Source organism: Trachypithecus francoisi, unplaced genomic scaffold (assembly GCF_009764315.1).
Source record: "Trachypithecus francoisi isolate TF-2019V2 unplaced genomic scaffold, Tfra_2.0 Lachesis_group12, whole genome shotgun sequence".
In the NCBI taxonomy this organism is placed as follows: domain Eukaryota; kingdom Metazoa; phylum Chordata; class Mammalia; order Primates; family Cercopithecidae; genus Trachypithecus; species Trachypithecus francoisi.
This window is the reverse complement of record NW_022681457.1, coordinates 66,135,487-66,150,997: the sequence shown is the minus strand read 5'-3', so window position 1 is coordinate 66,150,997 and position 15,511 is coordinate 66,135,487. Positions and strand designations below refer to the sequence as shown.

General features: G+C 42.1%; 1 protein-coding gene across 2 annotated transcripts in view; it reads right to left on the bottom strand.

Moving 5' to 3' along the window:
• Positions 1–1,039: 1,039 nt before the first annotated feature.
• The window catches only part of ZFP82 (ZFP82 zinc finger protein), a 28,195-nt gene continuing 13,723 nt past the window's right edge, over positions 1,040–15,511 (bottom strand). For both annotated transcript variants that reach the window (XM_033225953.1, XM_033225952.1), the window contains exon 5: positions 1,040–3,181. In XM_033225953.1, the coding sequence (XP_033081844.1) occupies positions 1,812–3,181 (1,370 nt within the window). In that variant the 3' untranslated portion in view covers positions 1,040–1,811. The remainder of the gene's footprint in view (positions 3,182–15,511) is intronic.

Below are 15,511 nucleotides of genomic sequence, written 5' to 3'. Positions count from 1 at the left end.
TGCATTTGGTTCAGAAAGAAAAAAAAAGCTGAAAGGTTGGAGTGCTCATGATAAAACGACACAGGAGCCAATTTGAGGGGATTGCCATTGGCCAAATATAGGACAATTTAGCATTTAAAAAAACTACAATGAAGTAATTTAAAAAAAATTAATGGAGCTTTATAAGGTGATTTTTGATTTCCAAAGTTTCATGTTACCCTTTGTCAATTTTTAATATTGACTGGGGCCAGAGAATGCTGATTGTAGATTTTTTTTTTTTTTTTTTTGAGACGGAGTCTCGCTCTGTCACCCAGGCTGGAGTGCAGTGGCCGGATCTCAGCTCACTACAAGCTCCGCCTCCCGGGTTCAGGCCATTCTCCTGCCTCAGCCTCCCAAGTAGCTGGGACTACAGGCGCCCGCCACCTCGCCCGGCTAGCTTTTTTTTTTGTATTTTTTAGTAGAGACGGGGTTTCACCGTGTTAGCCAGGATGGTCTCGAACTCCTGACCTCGTGATCCGCCCGTCTCGGCCTCCCAAAGTGCTGGGATTACAGGCTTGAGCCACCGCACCCGGCCTTTTTTTTTTGAGACAGGGTCTTCCTGTGTCACTCAAGTTGAGTGCAGTGGTACAATCACAGCTCACTGAAGCCTCAACTCTTGGGTTCAAGTGATCCTCCCACCTCAGCCTCCCAAGTAGCTAGGACTACAGGCATGCACCACCATGCCCAGCTAATTTTTAAAGTTTTTTTGGTAGAGACAGGGTCTCATGATGTTGCTGAGACTGGTCTCGAACTTCTGGCCTCAAGCAATCCTCCTTAGTTGGCCTCCCAAAGTGCTGGATTTACAGGCATGGGCCACCTCACCTGGTCTAGGATATCTGTTTTTTAATTAACAAATTGGAAAGGAATTCCTTACTTTCAATATTTTAATGAGAATAAGATATCTCAAGTTCAATGAAGGATAAATGTTGGTGGAAGGCATTTCTATATTCATTATGCCCATAGCCTTTAGTATGATTTATCTAAAAAGAAATATTAAATATGATAATAAAAGAAAGTTTACTGTCTTAAAATGACAACCATTTTATTATCTCTCATGTTTTTGTGGGTCAGAAATTTGGGCAGGGGCTCAGCTAGTCAATTCTTCCATTCTACGTGGCATCAGTTGATGTTACCAAGTCACTCAGTGGCATTTAGCTGGTGGCTGGTCTGGTGGATCCAAATTTCACTCAAATGTCTGGTATCTTGGCGGATGTCAAGAAGACAGGGTTCAGCAGGTGCCTCTCCCTCTCTACGTAGTTTCAGGGTCTCTTCATGTGGTCTCTTCAGCAAAGTAGCCAGACTCTGTAACATGACAGTTCTCTCATTTCATGAGATGAAGTAACTCTACCAGTAAAGTCTGAGTCAAGAAACCAGCACAGCAATACATCTACCATATTCTACGGGGCGAAGTAGTCACAGAGTCTGCCTATATACAACAGAGGGATGTAAATCCCACCTCTTGATTGAAAGAGTGTCAAATTGCTGCACTCTTATATGACCATTTCATAAATAAAAAAATTAAAGCACAGAGCAGTTAAGCGTCTTGTCCAGTATGACACAAAGTGATGGGATAGGGATGACGATAAGTATCTTTCTCATTCTTATAACAGGATTAGTTTTTAGAACAAATGTGCTGAAGTTTCAGGTTTGAGTGATGATGGAATACAATACATTATCACACTCTTTTAATGGTATAAAATCTCTAATGCCAAGTCAGTTGCATGTATGGAGCAAAAAAGATTAATTACTACATTCATAGAATGTTCTATTACACAGAAGTTGAAAAGACTTTCTTAGATTTTTACATTATGAATTTTCAGATGATGAGTAAGGTGTGAATGTTGCCTAAAGGCCTTCTTACATTCCTTGCATTCATAGGGTTTCTCACCAGAATGAATTCTCAGATGTTGAATAAGGGATGAATTAAGCCTAAAGGCCTTCCTACATTCCTTACACTCAAAGGGCTTTTCACCAGTATGAATGCTCTGATGTAGAGTAAGTTTTTGGCGCAATCTAAAGGCCTTGCCACATTCCTTACATTTATAGGGTTTCTCACCAATATGAATACTCTGATGCTGTGTGAGTTGTGAAAGTAGTCTAAAGGCCTTCCCGCATTCCTTACAGTCATAGGGCTTAACACCAATATGAATACTCTGATGTGAAATAAGTTGTGAGTAGCGACTAAAGGCTTTCCAGCATTCCTTACATTCATAAGGTTTTTCACCGGTATGAATTCTGTGATGGAGAATAAGATGATAACCACGGCTGAAGGTCTTCCCACATTCCTTACATTCATAGGGCTTCTCACCAGTGTGAATTCTCTGATGCAGTGTTAGTTGTTGCCGCACTCTAAAGGCCTTTCCACATTCCTTACATTCATAGGGTTTCTCACCAGTATGAAGTTTGTGATGTACTCTAAGACCAGAGCCACACAAAAAGGCCTTCCCACATTCTTTGCACTCATAGAGCCTGTCAGCACTATTAAGCTTCTGATGCCGAGTCAGGTGTGCGTACTGTCTAAAGGCCTTTCCACACTCTTTACACACATAGGGTTTCTCACCAGTATGAATCCTCTGATGCAGAGTAAGTTGTCCTCGTACCCTAAAAGCCTTCCCACATTCTTTACATTCATAGGGCTTCTCACCAATATGCATTTTCTGATGTACTCTAAGATCTGCACCACATATGAAAGCTTCCCCACATTCCTTACATTCATAGAGTTTTTCACCAGAATGAAGTCTCTGATGTCGAGTAAGGTGTGCGGTCTGTCTGAAGGCCATCCCACACTCCTTACATTCATAGGGTTTTTCACCAGTATGAATTCTGTGATGAAAAGTAAGCTGTTGGCGCACTCTGAATGCCTTCCCACATTCCTTACATTCATAGGGTTTATTGACAAAATGAAGTCTCTGATGTGAAGTAACAGATGTGCGTTTCTGGTAAGAGGACACCTTTTCAGATGGCATTTTCACGCTACTGAAGTATCCTTCTTGAGGTCTCTCCTGTCCTTCCATTTTTCCTGTGGATTCCCAATCATGTTTTAAAATGAGACCCTTAAGGCCATGGTTTTTAATTCTTTCCATTATCTTCCACGGGGATAAATTTATTTCATAAATGTCATTTTCTAAAGATAACTTCTTGGTTTCATACTTGGTCTCCAAATCTAAAATGAAACAAGAAAGCAAACACATGCTGTTTTCTTTTACTAAAAGAAGCAACATTTCTAATGTAGAAATAAAAGACAACAAAAATAATCCTCAACCAAACTCTAAAATTGGTTATACAATTTGGAAAGAAAAACAAAAAGCCAAAGGGAACATCAGGAAAAATGAGAGTTCATACAATATAGCAAGATTGGTGATTAAGTAAACATTTTAAGTCAGTGGTTCTCATATTGAGCTGTGGATCAGAATCACCATGTAGCTTGTTACTAACACTGAGGTTTAGACACCACCCAAACCACCTGGATCAGACTCTGCAGTCCTGGAAGGATATTTAATATTCTCTACACGATAATTCTGATGAAGATGAGAGGTTGAGAATCTATACTTAAATTTTTTTCATCTTTCATCATTCTTAGAATCCAGTCAAGCTCACTGTGGTTAAGAAGGCTTACTTACATCATATGATCTCAAACCAGTATCCCCTTTACTGCTCCCTGGAGAAGTCTCCTTGCAGACCTCACATGTCCTAACTTACTTCCATCTCTTAGGACTCTTCACAGTCTGTTCTATCTCCCACAAATCTCCTGACTGGGCTTTTTGCATGGCTGGCTCCTTTCATCCTGAGATCTTAGATTAAAAGTCATTTCCTTTAAGGTTGACCCTATCGATAGTACCTAGATCCATGTTGCTATTCTCTATTCCTTGCCTTTATAATAGCTCTCAATTTAAAAATTATATATTTATTAACTTCTCCAATTGTCATACTGTTTATTCTTACCTATAAACCTCCTCAAGGACAGAAACAATCCCTAGTTAACTCTACATTAAGTAATAAATGCATGGCCGGGCGCGGTGGCTCAAGCCTGTAATCCCAGCACTTTGGGAGGCCGAGATGGGCGGATCACGAGGTCAGGAGATCGAGATCATCCTGGCTAATACGGTGAAACCCCGTCTCTACTAAAAAATACAAAAAAACTAGCCGGGCGAGGTGGCGGGCGCCTGTAGTCCCAGCTACTCCGGAGACTGAGGCAGAATGGCCTGAACCCGGGAGGCGGAGCTTGTACTGAGCTGAGATCCGGCCACTGCACTCCAGCCTGGGCGACAGAGCGAGACTCCGTCTCAAAAAAAAAAAGTAATAAATGCTAAGCATATAATAGGTTTTACTCATTGAATTCCCATAGCTACATACTTGTTCTAAATGTATCTCTCTGCCTCTAGTCTCTCATGCCTTACTACAATGATTAAATATTCTCTTTATTCATCCAAGGTAGCCCAGCTAAATACAAGAATGGAAATAGGTGGCTATATATTCCTATGCATCCGCCACCACTTAGGCCCTTACGTATGCAGTGCACTGCCCATTTGCTCCTTCACATAGCTATGGGTAACTTTTTCTTTGTTTCTACACCATAGCAAAAGTATTGAGGAGTTCTACCTACTCAATCTCCCCTTCAACTTATTCTATTACTCATTCCTTTGACAAATGTTCAACTGGTTTTGTTCTTTCCTCCCATTGCTCAAATTTTCTTCTTTCCATTCCCTCATAGTCAAGGCCATTCCTGTATTTTTAGGAAATGTGTATCAGTGATTTTTTAGACAGGAAAACACATCTGTATCTTATTGAAGTTCTTTTGAAATTCATGGCACAAAAAGATAGGATATGCTTGTAACTCAGTAATGTGGACAAAAGTGACGTGCATGTTCAAATGCTGCAGTCATCTGAATGTGAAGGACTTGCTAAGAAACATCACATTAGATGTAGGCCAGAAGATAGCAAGCCAGCAACAGGAACAGCCAGAGGAAAATCTACGTGCTGAATGAGTTGTGTATGAGAAAGAAACAGGATGAGGTTTTCAATTATGACAATGTGGTCTCTATTAAAAAGTTGAAATCGGCCGGGCACGGTGGCTCAAGCCTGTAATCCCAGCACTTTGGGAGGCCGAGACGGGCGGATCACGAGGTCAGGAGATCGAGACCATCCTGGCAAACACGGTGAAACCCCGTCTCTACTAAAAAATGCAAAAACTAGCCGGGCGAGGTGGCGGGCACCTGTAGTCCCAGCTACTCGGGAGGCTGAGGCAGGAGAATGGCGTAAACCCGGGAGGCGGAGCTTGCAGTGAGCTGAGATCCGGCCACTGTACTCCAGCCTGGGCAGCAGAGCGAGACTCTGTCTCAAAAAAAAAAAAAAAAAAAAAAAAAGTTGAAATCTAGACACACAACTAGGAGTTAGCAAAAAAAAAAAAAGTTGAAATCATAAAGACATTTTCTACTAAAACTAGAAATAATAACAAAATTTAAAAAATTAAAAGTAAAATCTACCTGAAAATTCAAAAGTCTATATTAAATAACTCTTAGGTCCATAGGAAAATAAGATCTGAAACAGTATTTTTGTTTTTGTTTGTTTGTTTTTTGAGACGGACTCTCACCCTGTCACCCAGGCTGGAATGCAGTGGTGTGACCTCGGCTCACAGCCTCTACTTCCTGGGTTCAAGTGATTCTCCTGCCTCAGCCTCCCGAGTAGCTGGGATTACAGGTGTGTATGTACCACCACACCTGGCTTTTTTTTTTTTTTTTTTTTTTTGTATTTTAGTAGAGACAGGGTTTCACCATGTTGACCAGGCTGGTCTCAAACTCCTGACCTCAAGTGATCCTCCCGCCTCCGCCTCCCAAGTGCTGGGATTACAGGCATGAGCCAGGGCACCTGGCTGTATTTTTGTTTTTTTGAAAATAATGGGAGGCCAGGTGCAGTGGCTCACACCTGTAATCTCAGTACTTTAGGAGGCTAAGGCAGGAGGATTTCTTCAGCCCAGGAGTTGGAGACCAGTCAAGGCAACATGGCAAGACCTCATCTCTAAAAAAAAAAAATTAAAAAATTAGCTGGGCGTGGTGGTGTGCTATAGTCCCAGCTACTTGGGAGACTAAGGTAGGAGAAGTGCTTGAGCCCCAGAGGTCAAGGCTGCAGTGAGCTCTGTCTATGCCACTGCACTCTAGGTTGGGTGACAGAGCAAGACTCTTGTTTCTTTAAAAATAATAATAATAATAATAATAAAGTCTACATTTTGAAAACTTCCATATAAGTATCTATAAAATATAACCATAGTGCTTATAAGAAAATTTAAAAACCAAAACACAGCAAAAGTGAAAAACATCATTAAAAGTCTCATTCAAAAAAAGAAAATAAAATTAAGCTGAAGCAAAGCAGAAGAAAAATATTAACCGATATAAAAGCAGAATCAGAATACAGAAGGCCGAGACGGGCGGATCACGAGGTCAGGAGATCGAGACCATCCTGACTAACACGGTGAAACCCCGTCTCTACTAAAAAATACAAAAAACTAGCCGGCGAGGTGGCGGGCGCCTGTAGTCCCAGCTACTCGGGAGGCTGAGGCAGGAGAATGGCGTAAACCGGGAGGCGGAGCTTGCAGTGAGCTGAGATCCGGCCACTGTACTCCAGCCTGGGCAGCAGAGCGAGACTCTGTCTCAAAAAAAAAAAAAAAAAAAAAAAAAGTTGAAATCTAGACACACAACTAGGAGTTAGCAAAAAAAAAAAAAAGTTGAAATCATAAAGACATTTTCTACTAAAACTAGAAATTAATAACAAAATTTAAAAAATTAAAAGTAAAATCTACCTGAAAATTCAAAAGTCTATATTAAATAACTCTTAGGTCCATAGGAAAATAAGATCTGAAACAGTATTTTTGTTTTTGTTTGTTTGTTTTTTGAGACGGACTCTCACCCTGTCACCAGGCTGGAATGCAGTGGTGTGACCTCGGCTCACAGCCTCTACTTCCTGGGTTCAAGTGATTCTCCTGCCTCAGCCTCCCGAGTAGCTGGGATTACAGGTGTGTATGTACCACCACACCTGGCTTTTTTTTTTTTTTTTTTTTGTATTTTAGTAGAGACAGGGTTTCACCATGTTGACCAGGCTGGTCTCAAACTCCTGACCTCAAGTGATCCTCCCGCCTCCGCCTCCCAAAGTGCTGGGATTACAGGCATGAGCCAGGGCACCTGGCTGTATTTTTGTTTTTTTGAAAATAATGGGAGGCCAGGTGCAGTGGCTCACACCTGTAATCTCAGTACTTTAGGAGGCTAAGGCAGGAGGATTTCTTCAGCCCAGGAGTTGGAGACCAGTCAAGGCAACATGGCAAGACCTCATCTCTAAAAAAAAAAAATTAAAAAATTAGCTGGGCGTGGTGGTGTGCTATAGTCCCAGCTACTTGGGAGACTAAGGTAGGAGAAGTGCTTGAGCCCCAGAGGTCAAGGCTGCAGTGAGCTCTGTCTATGCCACTGCACTCTAGGTTGGGTGACAGAGCAAGACTCTTGTTTCTTTAAAAATAATAATAATAATAATAATAAAGCTACATTTTGAAAACTTCCATATAAGTATCTATAAAATATAACCATAGTGCTTATAAGAAAATTTAAAAACCAAAACACAGCAAAAGTGAAAAACATCATTAAAAGTCTCATTCAAAAAAGAAAATAAAATTAAGCTGAAGCAAAGCAGAAGAAAAATATTAACCGATATAAAAGCAGAATCAGAATACAGAAGGCCGAGACGGGCGGATCACGAGGTCAGGAGATCGAGACCATCCTGACTAACACGGTGAAACCCCGTCTCTACTAAAAATACAAAAAACTAGCCGGGCGAGGTGGCGGGCGCTGTAGTCCCAGCTACTCGGGAGGCTGAGGCAGGAGAATGGCGTAAACCCGGGAGGCGGAGCTTGCAGTGAGCTGAGATCCGGCCACTGCACTCCAGCCTGGGCGACAAAGGGAGACTCCGTCTCAAAAAAAAAAAAAAAAAAAGAAGTAATAAAGCATAAACATTTTTTTTTTTTTTGAGATGGAGTTTTGCTCTTGTTGCCCAGACTGGGGTGCAGTGGCGTGATCTTGGATCGCTGCAACCTCCACCTCCCGGTTCGAGCGATTCTCCGGCCTCAGTCTTCCGAGTAGCTGGGATTACAGGCACATGCCGCCACGCCCAGCTAATTTTTTGTATTATTAGTAGAGACGGGTTTCATCATGTTGGCCAGTCTGGTCAAAAACTCCAGACCTCAGGTAATCCACCCGCCTTGGCCTCCGAAAGGGCAGGGATTACAGGCATGAGCCACCGCGCCTGGCCTCATAAACCAGTTTTTTAATCAACAAAATATAAACCATGGTTAAGATATTGAAAACAGCAAGAAAGTACAGACATAGAAATAAGAACAAAGTGAAAATGATCATGAATACAGAGGACAGATGACTATGCTAATAAATTTGAAAACATAGCTAAAATGGATGATTTGTTGGTTTTTTTTTTTTGGTTTTTGGATTTTGGTTTTTGAACGGAGTCTCAGTCTGTCACCCAGGCTAGAGTTCAGTGGCGTGATCTCTGTTCACTACAACCTTCACCTCTGCCTGCCGACCCCCACCCCGCCCCACTGCCTTCAAGCAATTCTCCTGCCTCAGCCTCCCAAGTAGCTGCGATTACAACCGCATGCCACTGCACCCGGCTAAGTTTTGTATTTTTAGTAGAAACGGGGTTTCACCATCTTAGCCAGGCTGGTCTTGAACTCCTGACTTCATGATCTACCCACCTCAGCCTCCCAAAGTACTGGGATTACAGGCATGAGCCACCGTGCCCAGCCTAAAATGTGTAATTGTTTAGAAAAATATAATTTATCAAAACTGACCATAGAAGAGAGAGATATTAATAAAATGTTTATATAGATCAATTCCCATAGAGCAAATAGAGAATGTGGTCAGACTTACTATCCCTTTTCCCAAAAATAAAGCTTTACAAAACTTACTTAAGCTTAAAGACAGGCTATCAAAATTCTTTTTCAACTAAGAAGAATCAGGACGTCCAAACTGTTTTCATAACGTGATACTGAAATAAAGATCGCTCCCAAAAAGAAAACTACATACCAATTTTCTGAACACTGAGGAAAAAATTCTAAATATCTAATAAAACAGCACACTGAAAAACCCAAGGGGTGTTTATTACAAGAATGTTTTAGGCCGGGCGCAGTGGCTCACACCTGTAATCCCAACACTTTGGGAGGCCAAGGTGGGTAGATCGTGAGGTCAGGAGTTCGAGACCTGCCTGGCCAATATGGTGAAACCCTGTCTCTATTAAAAATACAAAAGTTAGCAGTGTGTGGTGGCGCACACTTGTAGTCCCAGCTACTTGGGAAGAGCTGAGTCCCAGCTACCCGGAGCTACTTGGGAGAAGAATCGCTTCAACCTAGGAGGCAGAGGTTGCAGTGAGCCAAGATCGTGCCACTGCACTCCAGCCTGGGCAACAAAAGTGAAACTCCATCTCAAAAAAAAAAAAAAAAAAAAGGAGAAGAAGAATGTTTTAATGGTTCAATATGGGGAAATCTATTAAGACAATTTAACATACCAACACAGTGAAGGAGAAAAAAAAAAAATCACACAATCAATTCCATAGATGCTGAAAAGGTAACTAAAAAAAGACCAGAACTGTTCCTGAATTTGTTTTCCCAAGAAACAGCGTCTCCCGCTGTCACCCAGGTTGGAGTGCAGTGGTGCAATCACGGCTCACTGCTGCCTCTAACTCGTGGGCTCAAGCAATCCTCCTGCCTCATGTTCCTGACTTTTTTTTTTTTTTTTTTTTTTTTTTTTGAGACGGAGTCCCGCTCTGTCGCCCACGCTGGAGTGCAGTGGCCAGATCTCAGCTCACTGCAAGCTCCGCCTCCTGGGTTTACGCCATTCTCCTGCCTCAGCCTCCTGAGTAGCTGGGACTACAGGCGCCCGCCACCACGTCCGGCTAGTTTTTTGTGTTTTTTTTTTAGTAGAGACGGGATTTCACCGTGTTAGCCAGGATGGTCTCGATCTCCTGACCTCGTGATCCGCCCGTCTCAGCCTCCCAAAGTGCTGGGATTACAGACTTGAGCCACCGCGCCCGGCCCGATTCCTGATTTTTTTTAAAAAAGCTCAATGGATCAGTAATGATACTTCCCTAAATGATAAAGTATATATTATCTTACCAAAAAGGCAATTTGCCTAACATTACCACTACTATTAATGATGTAGTATTAGAGTTATTAGTCAACACAATTAAAAAATCAGGAAAAAAAACCAGAGGTAGAAGAATTACAGGTAAAACTCTATTTCCAAAGGATATGCCTGTCTCATTGGAAAACTCAAAGGTTTAAATATTATAAATGGCAACAAAATTTAGAAAGAAAATTTATAAAGTCAAAAAAATTTGATTTTATATCAAAATCAAAATACAAACAACAATAACCTTTGAATATACATTTAACAATAAAATATGAGGGGAAAGATCTCATTCATAATACTTACAAAAATTTAAAATATATGGATAACTTTTATGAGGAAAACTTTGAAACACTCACGAAGTATTTAGCATTGGGTATATTGAAGAAATCATACACCAAATCACAAGAAAGAGATTCCTGCACAGAAGCTAAAGGTGTCCCACCAAGGGTGGTCATATTAAGAAGTTGCTGAGGCCGGGCGCGGTGGCTCAAGCCTGTAATCCCAGCACTTTGGGAGGCCGAGACGGGCGGATCACAAGGTCAGGAGATCGAGACCATCCTGACTAACCTGGTGAAACCCCCTCTCTACTAAAAAACACAAAAAAAACTAGCTGGGCGAGGTGGCGGGCGCCTGTAGTCCCAGCTACTCGGGAAGCTGAGGCAGAAGAATGGTGTGAACCCAAAAGGCGGAATTTGCAGTGAGCTGAGATCCGGCCACTGCACTCCAGTTTGGGCAACAGAGCAAGACTCCGACTCAAAAAAAAAAAAAAAAACCAATGAGGAAACAACTGATTCTATGAAAACAAAATTGAACACTTTGGAAAACTGGTGATAAATACAGATTGCTAAAAATTTCAGCTGTTGAAAATTAAGTGTAGGAAACACAATAGTAAAAAATGAAAAAAAAATAACAATCAAGAAGTATTCTGTACTCATACTGCAAGTTTGATTCCTATTCTACTTTAAAAATAAATAAAACTAGGCCAGGCACGGTGGCTCAAGCCTGTAATCCCAGCACTTTGGGAGGCCGAGACGGGCGGATCACGAGGTCAGGAGATCGAGACCATCCTGGCTAACAGGGTGAAACCCCATCTCTACTAAAAAATACAAAAAACTAGCCGGGCGAGGTGGTGGGCACCTGTAGTCCCAGCTACTTGGGAGGCTGAGGCGAGAGAATGGCGTGAACCCGGGAGGCAGCGGAGCTTGCAGTGAGCTGAGACCCGGCCACTGCACTCCAGCCCAGGCCACACAGCGAGACTCCGTCTCAAAAAAAAAAATAAAAATAAAAATAAAAATAAATAAATAAATAAATAAAACTGGAAATAATAGACTTTGTATTATGTGTGTGATTTAGATGAAAAATGGAATACAATGAGACAATGGAAAGGAAGACTTGGACACTATCAAAAATACTGGCAAACAGACATACATTTGAATGTTCTAAGTTAAAATAATACTTTCATGGTATGTACATAAAATATATGACCCATTTTTTTTTATGACTAACAGACCTATTACCAGTCCCAAATCTGTTGGATCAAAGGATTTCTAGTCTATTAAACACTTCTGATGAGAATGTAGAAAAGTCCTTTTTTTGATCAGGTAAAAATATATAAATATAAAAAATCATAAATGTGATTCCTCTTTGCAGAGAACCACCTTTAATTAAACAGAAAATGTCACATAAATCACTTAGACTTACTCTATTTGGGCACTGTATGGACCATCTTACTTTGTTGAAACAAGAAGTCTGGGATACATAAGATTTGGTTCCAAGGAAGTCCTATTTGCATTTCAACACAGGGACAATGTACAAAGATCTGAAAATAATAAAACCTGACATCTAAGGAACTGTACTTCGGAGAATCAATTTTAATCACATCCTGAATAAGCCCATACTGAATGCTAATGATATTCCATTGACGCTCTCACATTCTATTGATCTTTCTTATTTCACTGAGAAAACAGCAACAGAATAAGCTGTCTTCTCTCCACCATCCTCACCAACCTACCTGCACACATAACTACACTGTTTTCCCTTTTATTCCCCCTTACTCATTGGATCCTTTCCCACTCCTGTCCCACTGGATCCTGTCCCACTGGAGGACACTGCTCCTACAATTATGCCCTTTCTCTACTGTATTGATTTCCTCCACCCATAGAATCATTCCCATGAGCACACAAAGATGCCCTAATGTCATAAAATACACTGCTTTTTAACCCATACCCCAGTGTAACTGCCAACCCTATTTCCCAGCTTCCCTTCACACATAATTCCTCCAAAGAGTTGTCTTATATTCATTCTCATTACTGCCTCACCAACCCTTCTCTCATCAAGTCACTCCACTCGGGCTTTCATCCTGACTCCACTGAAATCTTTCTTGACAAGCTCACCAGGATTCTCCATCTTGCTAGAACCTGGGGTCAATTCTCAGTCCTCATTCTCTACTCCCTCCATGGTGAAACATTTGTTTTATTTTTATTTTATCTCAATGGCTGCTCCTTCTTTCTCTTTTGTTGTCCCTCTTTCCCTCTTTCAAAGGTCTACATGGTAGAGTGACCCATGAGTCAGTTCTCAGGCCACTTCTCCTTATCTGCTTTATTTTACCTGCCTGCCTTCCCTAGTTGGTCACATCCAGACCCATGAATGTAAATTCCAACCATCAAGACAGCCAAACATAAACCAGGCTGTAATCTCTCCGAGTTCCGGGTATACATATTCAACTGCCTACGCAACATCTCAAAGTGGACAGATAATAATCATATCAAACTTAAAATATCTTAAACAGAAACTCTTAGTGTCAACTTTCCAACTTGCTCTTCCTATCTTCCCACTTCAGTAAATTCTGCTTCTATTAACCCAGTTGTTTAAGCCAACACCCATTTCTTCTCCTTTTATATCACTCCTTCCCACTTAGTTCACTTATAATCCTATCAGCATGTTCTTTTGACAGTGCCTTCAAACACATCATGAGCCTAACAGCTTCCTACTACTTCCTAACAATACTATTCTTATCCAAACCACCACCCTGTCTAACTCAAAAACTGAAACTGCCTCCATATTGGTGCTTCCTGCTTTTGCACTCAACTAGAGAAATCATTTTAGAATACAAGCAGCCTGTGGCTTTCAGTTTCTCTTAGTGATTACATTACCAGGTCCTTGCCTAACTCTGATCTCATCTTGTTACTTTCCCTTTCCCTGCTCTGACCATAATGGCCGTCTTTGTTATTCCTCAGACAAGCAAGGCTAACGCCCCACTCAGATCTTTTCTATCAGCTCATAATGCCCTTTTCCCAGAAAATGACATGTCTTGAGCCCTTACTTCATGTCTCTTTTCAAATATCACCTCAAGAAAGTCATTTGTGGTCGGGCGCGGTGGCTCAAGCCTGTAATCCCAGCACTTTGGGAGGCCGAGACGGGCGGATCACGAGGTCAGGAGATCGAGACCATCCTGGCTAACATGGTGAAACCCCGTCTCTACTAAAAAATACAAAAAACTAGCCGGGCGACATGGCGGGCGCCTGTAGTCCCAGCTGCTTGGGAGGCTGAGGCAGGAGAATGGCGTAAACCCAGGAGGCGGAGCTTGCAGTGAGCTGAGACCCGGCCACTGCACTCCAGCCTGGGCGGCAGAGCGAGACTCCGTCTCAAAAAAAAAAAAAAAAAAAAAAAAGAAAGTCATTTGTCCACTTTTCTTTTTTTTTTTTTTTTTGAGGCAGAGTCTCGCTCTGTCGCCCGGACTGGAGTGCAGTGGCCAGATCTCAGCTCACTGCAAGCTCCGCCTCCCGGGTTTACGCCATTCTCCTGCCTCAGCCTCCCGAGTAGCTGGGACTACAGGCGCCAGCCACCTCGCCCGGCTAGTTTTTGTATTTTTAGTAGAGACGGGGTTTCAGTGTATTAGCCAGGATGGTCTCGATCTCCTGACCTCGTGATCCGCCCGTCTCGGCCTCCCAAAGTGCTGGGATTACAGGCTTGAGCCACCGCGCCCGGCCTTGTCCACTTTTCTGAAGGCACGTTATTTATAGTTTAATCAAACTTTCTTAAAGGAAGAATAGAAAAGAAAGAAAAAAAAATACATAGTCTTGTTTAAGATCTCTAACTCTGAGCCAACAGTTATTATTTTGGTGAAATGCTTCCTGACTAAATGGATATTATCTTATTCACTTGGAACCTCTGCGTTACATTTTGAGTATTAATAATTGTAGAGGTCACTTAATTACCTGAATGTGAATTTTAAAATAGATTAGGAGGCCGGGCACGGTGGTTCACGCCTGTAATCCCAGCACTTTGGGAGGCCGAGGCAGGCGGATCACAGGGTCAGGAGATAGACACCATCCTGGCTAACATGGTGAAACCTTGTCTCTACTAAAAACACAAAAAATTTAGCCGGGTGTGGTGGCAGGCGCCTGTAGTCCCAGCTACTCGGGAGGCTGAGGCAGGAGAATGGCATGAACCCGGGAGGCTGAGCTTGCAGTGAGCCAAGATCATGCCACTGCACTCCAGCCTGGGCGAAAGAGCGAGACTCCATCTCAAAAAAAATAAATAAAATAAAATAAAATTTAAATTAAAAAAAAAGATTAGAGATTAGAGGGAAAAAGCATGTTTTTCTTTCTTTTGGTAGAAGGTTAAGTCAGAAGATAGAACACTACAAACAGTGTAGGCACTGAAATGGCCCTACGGTTATAAAATAAGAACTAATACCCTAAAATAAGTGTCCTCATCCAGACCTGAATATACAGAGAACATACAAAATTACAACATATGTCTCTGTATAAAAACATTTTTAAAGGCTTTTGTGGCCGGGTGTGGTGGCTCTCGCCTGTAATTCCAGCACTTTGGGAGGCCAAGATGGGTGGATCATGAGGTCAGGAGTTCGAAACCAGCCTGACCAACATGGTTAAACCCCACCTCTACTATAAAAATTAGCCAGGCATAGCCGGGTGCCGTGGCTCACGCCTGGAATCCCAGCACTTTGGGAGGCCGAGCCGGGCAGAACACAAGGTCAGGAGATCGAGACCAACCTGGCTAACGTGGTGAAACCCTGACTCTACTAAAAAAAAAATACAAAAACTTAGCCGGGCATGGTGGCGGGCGCCCGTAGTCCCAGCTTCTCGGGAGGCTGAGGCAGGAGGAATGGCGAGAAACCGGGAGGTGGAACTTGCAGTGAGCCGAGATCGCGCCACTGCACTACAGCCTGGGCAACAGAGCAAGACTCCGTCTCAAAAAAAAAAAAAAAAAATTTGAAACAAGAGCTGCAAAGAGAGATGAAAACAGCACCTAGACAAGGTCAATGAAAGATAATGAGATCATTCTCTCTAGAG